This window comes from Sus scrofa, chromosome 14 (genome assembly GCF_054392235.1).
Source record: "Sus scrofa isolate SSC_HxYL_T2T_F1_AM1 chromosome 14, Sscrofa_HxYL_maternal_Yorkshire_Landrace_v2.0, whole genome shotgun sequence".
NCBI classification, from domain to species: Eukaryota; Metazoa; Chordata; class Mammalia; order Artiodactyla; family Suidae; genus Sus; species Sus scrofa.
In genome coordinates, this window is record NC_139396.1 from 98,292,505 (window position 1) to 98,306,564 (window position 14,060).

Genomic DNA, 14,060 nt, shown 5'->3' on the forward strand with positions numbered 1-14,060 from the left:
GCCAAACTTTCTTCCAAAGTGGTTGTTCTAACTTGAAACCTCATCAGCAATGTATGAGGATTCCAGTTTCTTCACATCTTTGGTACTGTCAGTCTTTTTGGTTTAAGCCATTCTAATGGGTATGCAGTGTGGTATTAATTTGCATTATCTTAATTAATTATCTTTAAAATTTTTGGCATAACTTCAGATTAAAGTTACAAGAATAGTTCTCTCCCCTCTGCATACACACACACACATGCACACACAAATACAATACATAAATGTATATTTTAACTTTTCCTGAACCACTTGGGAATAAATTGCAGGAGTGATGCAATTTTAGACCTCAGTATATTTCCTAAAATAAAGAACATTCTCTTATATAACCACAGTACAATTATCAAAATCAGGAGATTAGTATAAATATAATAGTATTATCTAATCTGTAGACCTCATTCAGATTTTTCCAAATGCCCCAATAGTATCTTTTATAGCAGAAGAAAGTCCAGGATCAGGCTGTGTATTCAATATTTATGTCTTCAGTTCTTTTAATTGGGAGTAGTTCTTCATTCTTTGTGTTTCATGATATTGGAATTTCTCAAGAGTACAGGACAGTTCTTTTGTAAAATATTCCTCAATTTGTGTTTGCCTGATGTTTCTTCATGATTATATCAGATTATGAACTTATCACTGGAATAACACAAAATCGATGTTGTGTTCTCTTCAGTGGGTCCTGTTAGGAGGCACATGCTGTGTATCCCAATAATGGTGATGGTAACTTTGATCATTTGTTTAGATGGTTAACTGCCAGGCTTTTCTACTGTAACATTACTGTGTTCCTCCTTGTAATTAATGTCTTGATGGGAAATACTTTGAGACCATGTGAATATCTTCTTATGCCTTAAATATTCATCTCTCAGCATACATCGATGAATATTCTCTGAATTATTATTATTATTATGGCGGTTTCTAAGTTGTGACTTTGTAATTAATTCCTTATAAATGTGACAGCTGACCTTCAACTGTAAACTTTCCATTTCTATCATTTATTTATTTATTTACTTACTTACTTATTTTGCTTTTTAGGGCCGCACTTACAGCATATGGAGGTTCCCAGGCTAGGGGGCGAATTGGAGCTGCAGCTGCTAGCCCATGTCACAGCCAGAGCAATGCAGAATCCAAGCCACATCTGCAACCTACACCACAGCTCACAGCAATACCAGATCATTAACCCACTGACTGAGGCCAGGGATCAAACCCACATCTTCATGGATACTAGTCAGGTTCATTACCATAGAGCCACAATGGGAACTCCTCTACCATTTATTTGTTTAATTATATCTATGAAGATTTTCATGTGTAACCCTTTACAATATTTATTTATTTATTTATTTATTTGTTTGTTTGTTTGTTTGTTTTGATGCTCAGATTGTCCCAGATAGGGCCAGGGGGAACTCTCCCCACTCCCCTGCCTACCTTGACCCCATTCCTCATAGTTCCAGTATGTAATGGCCTTGTTTTTATTCAGACCCATTTCAATTATCTACTGAAGCGAACACACCATCCCAAAGCTTAATGGCTTAAAACATATGTCTTCTCATTATTCTGTGGGCAAACTGGACCATTTGTCCACCGGTTTTTCCTGAGATCACTCATGGAGCAATAGTTGTCTGATAATTTGGCTATGGCTAGAGAAGATGGCCTTACTCAAATAGTAAAGTCGTCTGTCAGCTAAGGTGCTTTAGTTCTCTCCCAGGTGGACTTTGAATCTCCCATAGGCTTTTTCACAGCAATGGTGGTTCCAGTGTCCTAGTTCCTGGTGCGCACAAGACCTTGTGTATGCCCTCCAAGAGTGGAGTATCTGCTTCCCCTTGTCCTGTGGAGTTCTGCACTCAAGCCCCACTGGGCTTCAAAGCCAGATGCTCTGGGAGCTCCTCCTCCTGATGCCAAAGGCCCCAGGCTGGAAAGTCTGACAAGAGGCTCAGAACTCTCATTCCTATGGGGAATTTCTGCAGTATAATTACTCTATATTTTGTGGGTCACCCACCCAGGGGGTATGGGATTTGGTAATAGCACGAGTGCATCCCTTCTACTGTCCTGCTGGGTTTCTTCTTTATGTTTTTGCATGTAGAACATCTTTTTTGGTAGGTTCTAGTCTTGTTTTATGAATGATTGTTCAGCAGTTAGTTGTGATTTTGGTGTTCTAGTGAGAGGAGATGAGCTCAAGTTTCTTTTACTCCACCATCTTGTCTCCTCCTTCCAGTATGGACATTTTAACAATATTAATTCTTATAAACCAAGAGCAGGAAGTATCTTTCCTTTTCTTTGTATCATCTTCAACTTTCTTCATCAATATTTTATAGTTTTCAAAGTGTAGGTATTTCATTTCCTTGGTGACTTGAAATTTGTTAATTCTGAGGTATTTAATTCTTTTCGATGTGATTTTAAATGATATATTTTTTAAAACTTTCTCTTTCTGCTAAGTTCATTATTAGTGTATGGAAATGTAACCAACTTCTGTACCTTAATCTTGTATCCTGCAAACTTGCTGAATTCATTTATCAGTTCTAATAGTTTTTGGTGGAGACTTTAGGGTTCTCTATATGAAGTATCATGTCATCTGCAAACAGTGACAGTTTCAACTCTTCCCTTCTAATTTGGATAACACTTCTTTTTCTTGTCATATTGCTGTAGCGAGGAGTTTCAGTACTATGTTAAATACAAGTGGTGAGAGTGGGCATCCTTGCCTTATTCCTGAATTTAGTGGGAAGGCTTTCAGCTTTTCACCACTGAGTATGATGCTGGCTGTGAGTTTATCATAAACGGCCTTTATTATGTTGAGATATGTTCCCTCTATACCCACTTTGATGAGAGTTTTTATCATAAACAGACGTTATGTCCAGTGCTTTTTTCTGCATCTATTGAGATAATCGTGTGATTTTTATCCTTCTTTTTGTTAATGAGATATATCACACTGATTTGCAAATGTTGAACCAGCCTAGTAACCCTGGAATAAACCCAAATTGATCATGTTGTGTGAACTTTTATATTGTTGGATTCAGTTTGTTAATGTTTCGTTGATGTTTACATCTATATTCATAAAAGATATAGGTCCGTAATTTCATTTTTTGTATTATCTTTGTCTGGTTTTGATATCAGGGTAAGTGATGACCTCACAGAATGAATTTGAGAGTATTCTCAAATTTTTTAGAATAGTTTGAAAAGGATAGGTATAATTCTTCTTCTGTTGTTTGGAAGACTTCTCCTGTGATGCTGTCTTGTCCTGGACTTTTGTTTGCTGGGAGTTTTGTTTTGTTTTTTAAATTACAAATTCAACTTCACAACTAGTGATTAATCTGTTCAAATTGCCTATTTCTTCTAAACTCAGCCTTGGCAGATTGTATGTTTCTAGAAATTTGGCCATTTCTAAGTTGTCCAATATGTTGGCATATAGTTACAATACAATATTCTCTTTTGATTTTTTTAAATCTATTTGTGGTATCAGTTGTTATTTGTCCTCTCATTTCTTATTTTGTTTATTTGGGTCCTCTCATTTTTCTTCTTGGTGATCCTAGCTAAAGGTTTATCAATTTTGCTTATCTTTTCAAAAAACAAACTATAGGTTTACTAATCTTTTCTATTTTTAATCCCTATTTCATTTATCTCTTTTATGATCTTTATTATTTCTTTCCTTCTGCTGACTTTGGGCTTTGTTCCTCTCTAATTATCTTAGGTGCTAAGTTAGGTTGTTCATTTGAGATTTTTCTTATTTCTTGAGGAAGGCCTATATTGCTATGAGATTCCCTCTTAGAACTGCTTTTGCTGCATCCCATAGATTTTAGAAATTTGTGCTTCCGTTTTCATTTTTCTCAACATCTTTTCTGATTTCCTCTGCGATTTCATCATTAACCCATTGTTTTTTTTAGTAGCATGTTTTTTAGTCTCCATGTGATTGTGCTTTTCCCATTTTTCTTTCTGTAGTTGATTTCTGGTTTCAAACAATTGTGGTTGGAAAAATGCTTGATATAGTTTCTATCCTCTTAAATTTGTTGGAGCTTATTTTGTGGTATATTACTGTTTGATGGAATAATCTTGGGGGGGTCATCTTTAGAATTCTACCTACCACAAGAAATTGTAAATGATCTTCTCTTCAACCTAACAATTAATTAGAAGCACTTTTAAAAATTTTTTTATTATTATTTCCCCAATACAATTTTTTTCTACAGTACAGCATGGTGACCCAGTTACATATACATGTATACATTCTTTTCTCTCACATTATCATGCTCTGTTGTAAGTTACCAGACATAGTTCCCAGTGCTACACAGCAGGATCTCATTGCTTATCCATTCCAAAGGTAATAGTTTGCATCTATTAACCCCAAGCTCCCAATCAATCCCACTCCCTCCCCCTCCCCCTTGGCAACCACAGGTCTATTCTCCAAGTCCATGATTTTCTTTTGTGTGGAAAGGTTCATTTGTGCCATATATTAGATTCCAGATATAAGTGATATCATATGGTATTTGTCTTTCTGACTTACTTCACTCAGTATGAGAGTCTCTAGTTCCATCCATGTTGCTGCAAATGGCATTATTTTGTTCTTTTTATGGCTGAGTAGTATTCCAGTGTATACACACACACACACACACACACACCCCTTCCTAATCAAATCATCTGTTGATGGACATTTGGGTTGTTTCCATGTCTTTGCTGTTGTGAATAGTTCTGCAGTGAACATACGGGTACATGTGTCTTTTTCAAGGAAAGTTTTGTCTGGATATACGCCCAAGAGTGGGATTGCTGGGTCATATGGTAGTTCTATGTATGGATTTCTTTTTTTTTTAATATTTTTTTTTAATTTTCCCACTGTACAGCAAGAGGGTCAGGTTATCCTTACATGTATACATTACAATTACATTTTTTCCCCCACCCTTTCTTCTGTTGCAACATGAGTATCTAGACAAAGTTCTCAATGCTATTCAGCAGGATCTCCTTGTAAATCTATTCTAAGTTGTGTCTGATAAGCCCAAGCTCCCGATCCCTCCCACTCCCTCCCCCTCCCATCAGGCAGCCACAAGTCTCTTCTCCAAGTCCATGATTTTCTTTTCTGAGGGGATGTTCATTTGTGCTGGATATTAGATTCCAGTTATAAGTGATATCATATGGTATTTGTCTTTGTCTTTCTGGCTCATTTCACTCAGGATGAGATTCTCTAGATCCATCCATGTTGCTGCAAATGGCATTATGTCATTCTTTTTTATGGCTGAGTAGTATTCCATTGTGTATATATACCACCTCTTCCGAATCCAGTCATATGTTGATGGACATTTGGGTTGTTTCCATGTCCTGGCTATTGTGAATAGTGCTGCAATGAACATGCGGGAGCACGTGTCTCTTTTAAGTAGAGTTTTGTCCGGATAGATGCCCAAGAGTGGGATTGCAGGGTCATATGGAAGTTCTATGTATAGATTTCTAAGGTATCTCCAAACTGTTCTCCATAGTGGCTGTACCAGTTGACATTCCCACCAACAGTGCAGGAGGGTTCCCTTTTCTCCACAGCCCCTCCAGCACTTGTTATTTGTGGACTTATTAATGATGGCCATTCTGACTGGTGTGAGGTGGTATCTCATGGTAGTTTTGATTTGCATTTCTCTTATAATCAGCGATGTTGAGCATTTTTTCATGTGTTTGTTGGCCATCTGTATATCTTCTTTGGAGAAATGTCTATTCAGGTCTTTTGCCCATTTTTCCATTGATTGATTGGCTTTTTTGCTGTTGGGTTGTATAAGTTGTTTATATATTCTAGAGATGAAGCCCTTGTCCGTTGCATCATTTGAAACTGTTTTCTCCCATTCTGTAAGTTGTCTTTTTGTTTTCTTTTGGGTTTCCTTTGCTGTGCAAAAGCTTTTCAGTTTGATGAGGTCCCATGGGTTTATTTTTGCTCTAATTTCTATTGCTTTGGGAGACTGACCTGAGAAAATATTCATGATGTTGATGTCAGAGAGTGTTTTGCCTATGTTTTCTTCTAGGAGTTTGATGGTGTCCTGTCGTATATTTAAGTCTTTCAGCCATTTGGAGTTTATTTTTGTGCATGGTGTGAGGGTGTGTTCTAGTTTCATTGCTTTGCATGTAGCTGTCCAGGTTTCCCAGCAATGCTTGCTGAATAGACTTTCTTTTTCCCATTTGATGTTCTTGCCTCCCTTGTCAAAGATTAATTGACCATAGGTGTCAGGGTTGATTTCTGGGTTCTCTATTCTGTTCCATTGGTCTGTCTGTCTGTTTTGATACCAGTACCACACTGTTTTGATGACTGTGGCTTTGTAGTATTTCTTGAAGTGTGGGAGAGTTATGCCTCCTGCTTGGTTTTTGTTTCTCAGGATTGCTTTGGCGATTCTGGGTCTTTTGTTGTTCCATATAAATGTTTGGATTGTTTGTTCTAGTTCTGTGAAAAATGTCATGGGTAATTTGATAGGGATTGCATTGGATCTGTAGATTGCTTTGGGTAGTATGGCCATTTTTACAATATTGATTTTTCCAATCCAGGAACATGGAATATCTTTCCATTTCTTTACATCTTCTTTGATTTCTTTGATTAAAGTTTTCTAGTTCTCGGCATATAGGTCCTTTACCTCCTTGGTCAGGTGTATTCCGAGGTATTTGATTTTGAGAGGTGCAATTTTAAAAGGTATCGTATTTTTGTATTCCTTTTCTAATGTTTCATTGCTGGTATACAGAAATGCAACTGACTTCTGAATGTTAATCTTATATCCTGCCACTTTGCCGAATTGATTAATCAGTTCAAGGAGTTTTGGGGTTGAGTCCTTAGGGTTTTCTAGGTATAGTATCATGTCATCTGCATACAGTGACAGTTTGATCTCTTCTCTTCCTATATGGATGCCTTTTATTTCTTTGGTTTGTCTAGTTGCTGTGGCTAGGACTTCCAAAACTCTGTTGAAGAGCAGTGGTGAGAGTGGGCATCTGTGTGTTGTTCCAGACTTGAGTGAGAAGGCTTTCAGTTTTTCCCCATTGAGTATTATATTTGCTGTGGGTTTATCATAAATGGCTTTGATTATATTCAGGAATGTTCCCTCTATACCCAGTTTGGCAAGGGTCTTGATCATGAATGGATGTTGGACTTTGTCAAATGCTTTTTCTGCATCTATTGAGATGATCATATGATTTTTGACTTTTTTTTTTGTTAATGTGGTGTATGATGCTGATTGATTTGCGTATATTGAACCATCCTTGTGAACCTGGGATGAACCCAACCTGGTCATGGTGTATAATTTTTTTGGTATGTTGTTGGATTCGGTTGGCTAAGATTTTGTTGAGAATTTTTGCATCTATATTCATCAATGATATTGGGCGATAGTTTTCTTTTTTGGTGGTATCTCTGTCTGGTTTTGGAATGAGGGTGATGGTGGCCTCATAGAATATCTTTGGGAGTATTCCTTCTTCTTCAACCTTTTGAAAGAGTTTAAGGAGGATGGGCACCAATTCCTCTTTATATGTTTGATAGAATTCACCTGTGAAGCCATCTGGTCCTGGACTTTTATTTGTAGGGAGTGATTTTATGACCTCTTCAATTTCATTTCTAGTGATTGGTCTGTTCAGTTGGTCTGTTTCTACTTGATTCAGTTTTGGCAGGCTGTAAGATTCTAGAAAATTGTCCATTTCTTCCAGATTGTCAAACTTGTTGCCGTGTAGTTGTTCATAGTATTCTCTTATGGTTTTTTGTATTTCTGCTGTATCCGTTGTGATTTCTCCTTTTTCATTTCTAATTTTGGTTATTTGGGTTCTTTCTCTCCTCTTTTTAGTGAGTCTGGCCAGGGGTTTGTCAATTTTGTTCACCTTTTCAAAGAACAAGCTCTTGGTTTTATTAATTTTCTCTATTGTTTTTTGAGTCTCTATTTTATTGATTTCTTCTTTGATCTTTATAATTTCCTTCCTTCTGCTGACTTTAGGACTTTTTTGTTCTTCTTTTTCTAATTCATTTAGGTGGAGGGTTAAGTTGTCAATTTGGGATCTTTCTTCTTTTTTGAGAAAGGCCTGTATTGCTATAAATTTCACTCTGAGCACTGCTTTTGCCGCATCCCATAGATTTTGAGAGGTTGTGTCTTCATTATCATTTGTTCCAAGGTAGTTTTTAATTTCCTTCTTGATTTCCTCATTGACCCATTGGTTTTTTAGTAGCATGTTGTTTAGTCTCCATGGAGTAGGTTTTTTGTCATTTCTTTTCTCATGGTTGATTTCTAATTTCATGGCATTGTGGTCAGAGAAGATACTTGAGATAATTTCTATGCTCCTAAATTTATTGAGATTCACTTTGTGTCCCAATATGTGGTCGATTCTTGAGAATGTTCCATGAGCATTTGAGAAGAATGTGTATTCTGATTTTTTTGGATGTAGTGTCCTGAAGATATCAATTAAGTCTGACTTTTCTATTGTTTCCTTTAGAATCTCTGTTGCTTTATTGGTTTTCTGTCTAGAGGATCTGTCCATTGATGTGAGGGGGGTATTAAGGTCTCCTACTATGATTGTATTCTCATCAATATCTCCCTTTATGTCTGTTAATATTTGTTGTATGTATCTGGGTGCTCCTATATTTGGGGCATATATGTTGATGATAGTAACATCCTCTCCATGGATGGATCCCTTAATCATTAAATAGTGTCCTTCTTTGTCTTTCTTTATGTCTTTTGTTTTAAAGTCTATTTTGTCTGATATGAGCGTTGAGACTCCTGCTTTTCTGTCATGTCTATTGGCGTGAAATATTTTTCCCCACCCTTTCACTTTCAATCTATATTTATCTTTTGTCCTAAGGTGAGTTTCTTGTAGGCAGCATATTGAAGGTTTTTGCCTTTTTATCCACTCAGCTACTCTGTGTCTTTTGATTGGGGCGTTCAGTCCATTGACATTTAAGGTGATAATTGATAGATGATTATTTATTGCCATTTGAACCTCGTGTTCCAGTTGATTCTATGGTTCTCCATTCTTCCTTTCTTTTACTTTTTTTTTTTGGTTGGATGGTCTCCTGTTATTATCTGCTTGAGTGTATTTTTTTTTCATTTTTTGCAAATGCAATATTTGGTTTTGGCTTGTGGTTGCCCTGTTTTTTAAGTATGCTAACCCCTTCCCATAATTGTGTGTTTTAGCCTGATGGTCCTGTAAGTTCAAACACTTCATTACTATATTAAAATTAAGAAGAGAAACATACAAACAAACAAAAAGGGTATTTACTTCCTAACATCCCTTGCCCACATTTTATGGTTTTGATGACTCTTTTTTATTTTTTTCTTTTTAATTTTATTTTGTTTGAAGCATGTTCTATGTATGGATTTCTAAGGTACCTCCATACTGTTCTCCATAGTGGTTGTACCAGTTATATTCCCACCAACAGTGCAGGAGGGTTCCCTTTTCCCCACAGGCCCTCCAGCACTTGTTATTCATGGACTTATTGATGATGGCCATTCCGACAGGTGTGAGAAGTTTCGATTTGCATTTCTCTACTAATCAGGAATGTTGAGCATTTTTTCATGTGCTTGTTGGCCATCTGTGTATCTTCTTTGTGGAAATGTCTATTCAGGTCTTTTGCCCATTTTTCAATTGGGTTGTTGGCTTTTTTGCTGTTGAGTGGTATAAGCTGTTTGTATATTTTAGAGATTAAGCCCTTGTCAGTTGCATCATTTGAAACTATTTTCTCCCATTCCATAGGTTGTCTTTTTGGTTTCGTTTGCTATGCAAAAGCTTGTCCATCTGATTAGGTCCCATTGGTTTATTTTTGCTTTTATTTCTGTTGCTTTGGGAGACTGACCTGAGAAAACATTTGTCAGGTTGATGTCAGAGAATGTTTTGCCTATGTTCTCTTCCAGGAGTTTGATGGTGTCTTGTCTTATGTTTAAGTCTTTCAGCCATTTTGGGTTTATTTTTGTGCATGGTGTGAGGTTGTGTTCTGGTTTCACTGATTTGCATGCAGCTGTCCAGGTTTCCTATCAATACTTACTGAAAAGACTGTCTTTTTCCCATTTTATGTTCTTGCCTCCTTTGTCAAAGATTAATTGACCATAGGTGTCAGTGTCTGGGTTTATTTCTGGTTCTCTATTCTGTTCCATTTGTCTGTGTGTCTGTTTTGGTACCAGTACCACACTGTCCTGATGACTGGGGCGGTTTTTTTTTTTTTTTTTTTGATGCACCTGCAGCATGCAGAAGTTCCCCAGCCAGGGAGTGAACCCGTGGCCCAGCAGTGAAAACTCTGAATCCTTAACTGCTAGGCTACCTGAAAATTCCTAGAAGCATGTTTTTAAGTTTATAAATGTATGTGAGCCATTTGGCCTATCTTTTTATCATTGCTTTATAATTTTACCACAGTGTGATCTCTATATATTCATTAAAACTCTCTTTGTGATCTAGCATATGGTCAACTCTTATGAATAATTAATTTGTGCTTGGAAAGAATATGTATTCTCTGATTATTAAATGCAGGCTTCTATAATTGATGTTTGAGCTCAACCTTGTTGTTTTACTCAAATATTACATATACTTATTTTTTTCCTATTTGATTTATTAGTTTCTGAGAGAAGTGTATAAAAATCTTCCATTTTGACCCTTTTACTTTAAAGATGAAGAATATGAGGCCTGACAAGGTCAAGTAAGTTTCCCAGGATCCCACAGCTATTTGGGGCAGAGCTGGGGTAAGGACTTAAATATGTCTCATACTGATATTTACTCCAAAGAGAAAAATTCAGTAATTTTTGTTAATTTTTCTAATGTTCACACTATTCTGACAGTTCTTTGTTGTGCCAGCCAATAGAAAACTGAATGCCACTCTCATTACCCCTATTTTGATCTTAGCCTAATGTGCAAGTTACTGAAGCAAGTTACTTTAATTGTGGGTGGGTTATTCTCTATAGGGAAAGCAGCTACCACAAACTCCCAGAATACACACCCCCACACACATACCTAATTTCCCATCTATATCAAGGATAAGCATCCTCAGCCAGCAGTTTAACAGAAAGGAATGATTCAGAAATACTAGTAGAGTATCTCTTTTGCTGGTCTTTGATCTTGTTATATTCTGATACAGTATTACTCCCATTTTTAATTTTTTTAAATGAAAATTAATGAAAAAGGAACTCAGGAATCTGGTCATTAAATATAACTAAATACATTTTAAATACAAATACCATTACTTTCATGATTAGTATCACATAAATATCTAAACTCTGTCTGAATATCTAAAGTATCTATCTGAATTCTATTTTTTTTTTCCTTTTTAGGTCCGCACTTGCAGCATATGGAGGTTCCCAGGCTAGGGGTCCAATTGGAGCTATAGCTGCCGGCCTACGCCATAGCCACAGCAACACAGGATCTGAGTCACATCTGTAACCTACACCAAAGCTCACAGCAACACCAGATCCTTAACCCACTGAGCGAGGCCAGGGATCAAACCCGCAACCTCATGGTTCTTAGTTGGATTCGTTTCTGCTGTGCCACGATGAGAACTTCTAAAGTATCTATCTGAATTCTGATCTCAGCAAAAAATGTCAGAGATAATTATAAAGAAGATGTTTAATAGCATCAAGTACATTTTTATTTTTTAATTGTTTTGCTACACCTGTGGCATGTGGAAATTCCTGATCCAGAGATCAAACAGCTGCAGCCTGAGCCACAGCAGTGACAACACCAGATTCCTAACCCACTGTGCCACCAGGGAACTCCCTGGTGCATTTTTTAAATGCTGGGATCTTTTGGGAAAACTGCTTTAGTCTATCAGTGATATCTGTTGGTCCTTTTGTTAGTAATTCATTTGTCTGCATCCCCGTAGCCTACTTTGCCTTGATTTTTATCTTTGCATTTTTATATAGCTTTTCTAGGCCATATATGACATTTCTGATAGATCCAGAGCATAAATGGAATGACTATACAATTCCCGGGCTTGAGCTCCTAAATGTGAGAGCACAGACAGGAAGAAAGTGCTGAGGAGGGCAGAAGCAGAACTTCTCATTTCCCTCAAGTCTAATCTTCCATCCCATACACAGCCCTTAGACAGCTCCTAACTGCAACTGCAGACCAAGATCTGATCCATACATGCTCCTTCACCTTGAGGCAAGGGACACACTAGGCTGAGCTTGGTTTGTGTGACCTGGGCTAGGGCCTGCTAAGCAGCTCAAAAGTGCCACAGGGAGCCCACTGCACCTGGAACCCCCACTAGCAATCAACCCCAGTTCACCCCACTCCCACTCACCTGGGACTACCAAACCCAAGTGCCTTGCTCCCATTTTTAGAATCTCCATTCCAGACAAACACACCTGAGCATATGATTTTCAAGCACATTCTAAGTAGAGGCTTTTCAGACATGGCCTCTTTCCTCATCAATATAATGACCAAATATGAAGTTTATGAAACCTCAAATATTATGCATTGATGACCCCTGCTCTTTCTTTACTTGGTCCCTCACCTCTTTGCCCTATGAGAGCACTGTCTAAGGATAAACACTCACTTTCAGGCAGACCAGAGCCAGATAGGCCCATACTTCAGCATTGTAGTTGTTCAGTGCATTGGCTTCAGAGAGAGCATCCTCAGCCTCTGTGAGCTCCTCCAACTTGATAGAAAAAAAGAAAAGCATGTGTGATTTGTTAAGTCAAATAACATTGGTGTACATGACCCATACTAAAAGTTTTTAACTTTTTAAATTTTTAGCAACAGAACTCTTTCTTCAAATAAAATCTTATGTGGTGGTGTTCCAATACATGAACTAGTTAAAAGTAAAACTGCTCTGGAGTTCCTGTCATGGCTCAGTGGTTAACAAACCCGACTAGTATACATGAGGACGTGGGTCAATCCCTGTCCTTGCTCAGGGGGTTAAGGATCTGGCGTTGCAGCGAGCTGTGGTGCGGGTTGCAGACATGGCTCAGATCCAGCATTGCTGTGGCTGTGGCATAGGCCAGCAGCTACAGCTCCGATTGGACCCCGAGCCTGGGAACCTTCATATGCCGTGGGTGTGGCCCTAAAAAGACCTGAAAAAAAAAAAAAAGGACAACTGTTCTAATTAAAAAGTCAGGTGGGGGAATCGGGAGCCCTGCCTGCTGTGCTCTCAATTTTCACTCCTCTCTTCTTCCTTTCCTCTAAGCAGGCCCATCAGGGCATCCATGAACCATGAAGTTTCAGGTGACAGGGTTGGAAAATCGGAAGTATGCAGTCACGTGTGCATCATTCAGTGATTTCCCCATACACAGTGGGCTGTCAGATAACTTGTTTATTTCTTTTATATTGTGCATCCCTTTCTTAAGGTTAAAAGTCCTACTAGCCTGTAAAAATACTATTGTTCAGAAAGTTTCTCTTTCCCCTAATATTAGTTATTAACAGTACAAGCCTGAGCAATCAATACAATATTGAGAGATTCTAGAGTGCTCCTTGAGCTCTGGGCACATGGATATCATTGCTGCTCCCTAAAACTAAGTTTGCTTTGTAAAATCTTCCAAAAGGCCACCTAAGGAAAGGATAAAGTACTTCCCTCTCCCCAGTAGCTCTTCATTTTTTTCTCTTAGGAAAGAAAATAATGGGTTTCTAGGGTCAAGAAAATGAGAAGAATGGTCTTTCGGCAATGCCCATACCTTGGCCCACACTTTAAATGTCTCAGAGATATTGATTCAATCAACCTATATTTGCTAAAGATTTACTCTATGTCAGGCAATATGCTAGATACTGGGAATAAAAAGAAAAAAAAACACAACTTCCTGCCCCTAAAGAATTCAATAGCAAATACAGGAAAAAATTAAAACAAAATGAAACTCAAATACATAGAGTTATGATACAAAATAAACATTTCTATAATAAAACATACATATAATCTAGCAGAAGGACAAAGGAAAAGAGGGATAAGTCTATCCTGAGATGAAAGGATGGCATCAGAAAAGAAACATTGCTAAGGTGAACCTTGAAGGATAAATAGGAATTTTTTAGCTGTACAAGGTGAAGAAAGGCATTCCAGGTAAAAGTAATTTCATATACAGATGTATGGAGGCTCCAAGAGCATGGCTTTTTTTTTTTTTTTTTTTTGTCTTTTTGCCTTTTCTAGGGCC

At 37.6% G+C, this 14,060-nt stretch overlaps 1 protein-coding gene across 13 annotated transcripts in view; it reads right to left on the reverse strand.

The window, feature by feature from the left end:
- The window catches only part of CFAP70 (cilia and flagella associated protein 70), a 123,793-nt gene that overhangs the window by 5,312 nt on the left and 104,421 nt on the right, over window positions 1-14,060 (reverse strand). For all 13 annotated transcript variants that reach the window (XR_014828098.1, XM_084997300.1, XM_084997299.1 and 10 more), the window contains one exon: window positions 12,479-12,580. Coding sequence is in view for 12 of the 13 variants with exons in the window: in XM_084997300.1 (XP_084853426.1) it covers window positions 12,479-12,580 (102 nt within the window). In the remaining variant the exon portion in view is untranslated. The remainder of the gene's footprint in view (window positions 1-12,478; window positions 12,581-14,060) is intronic.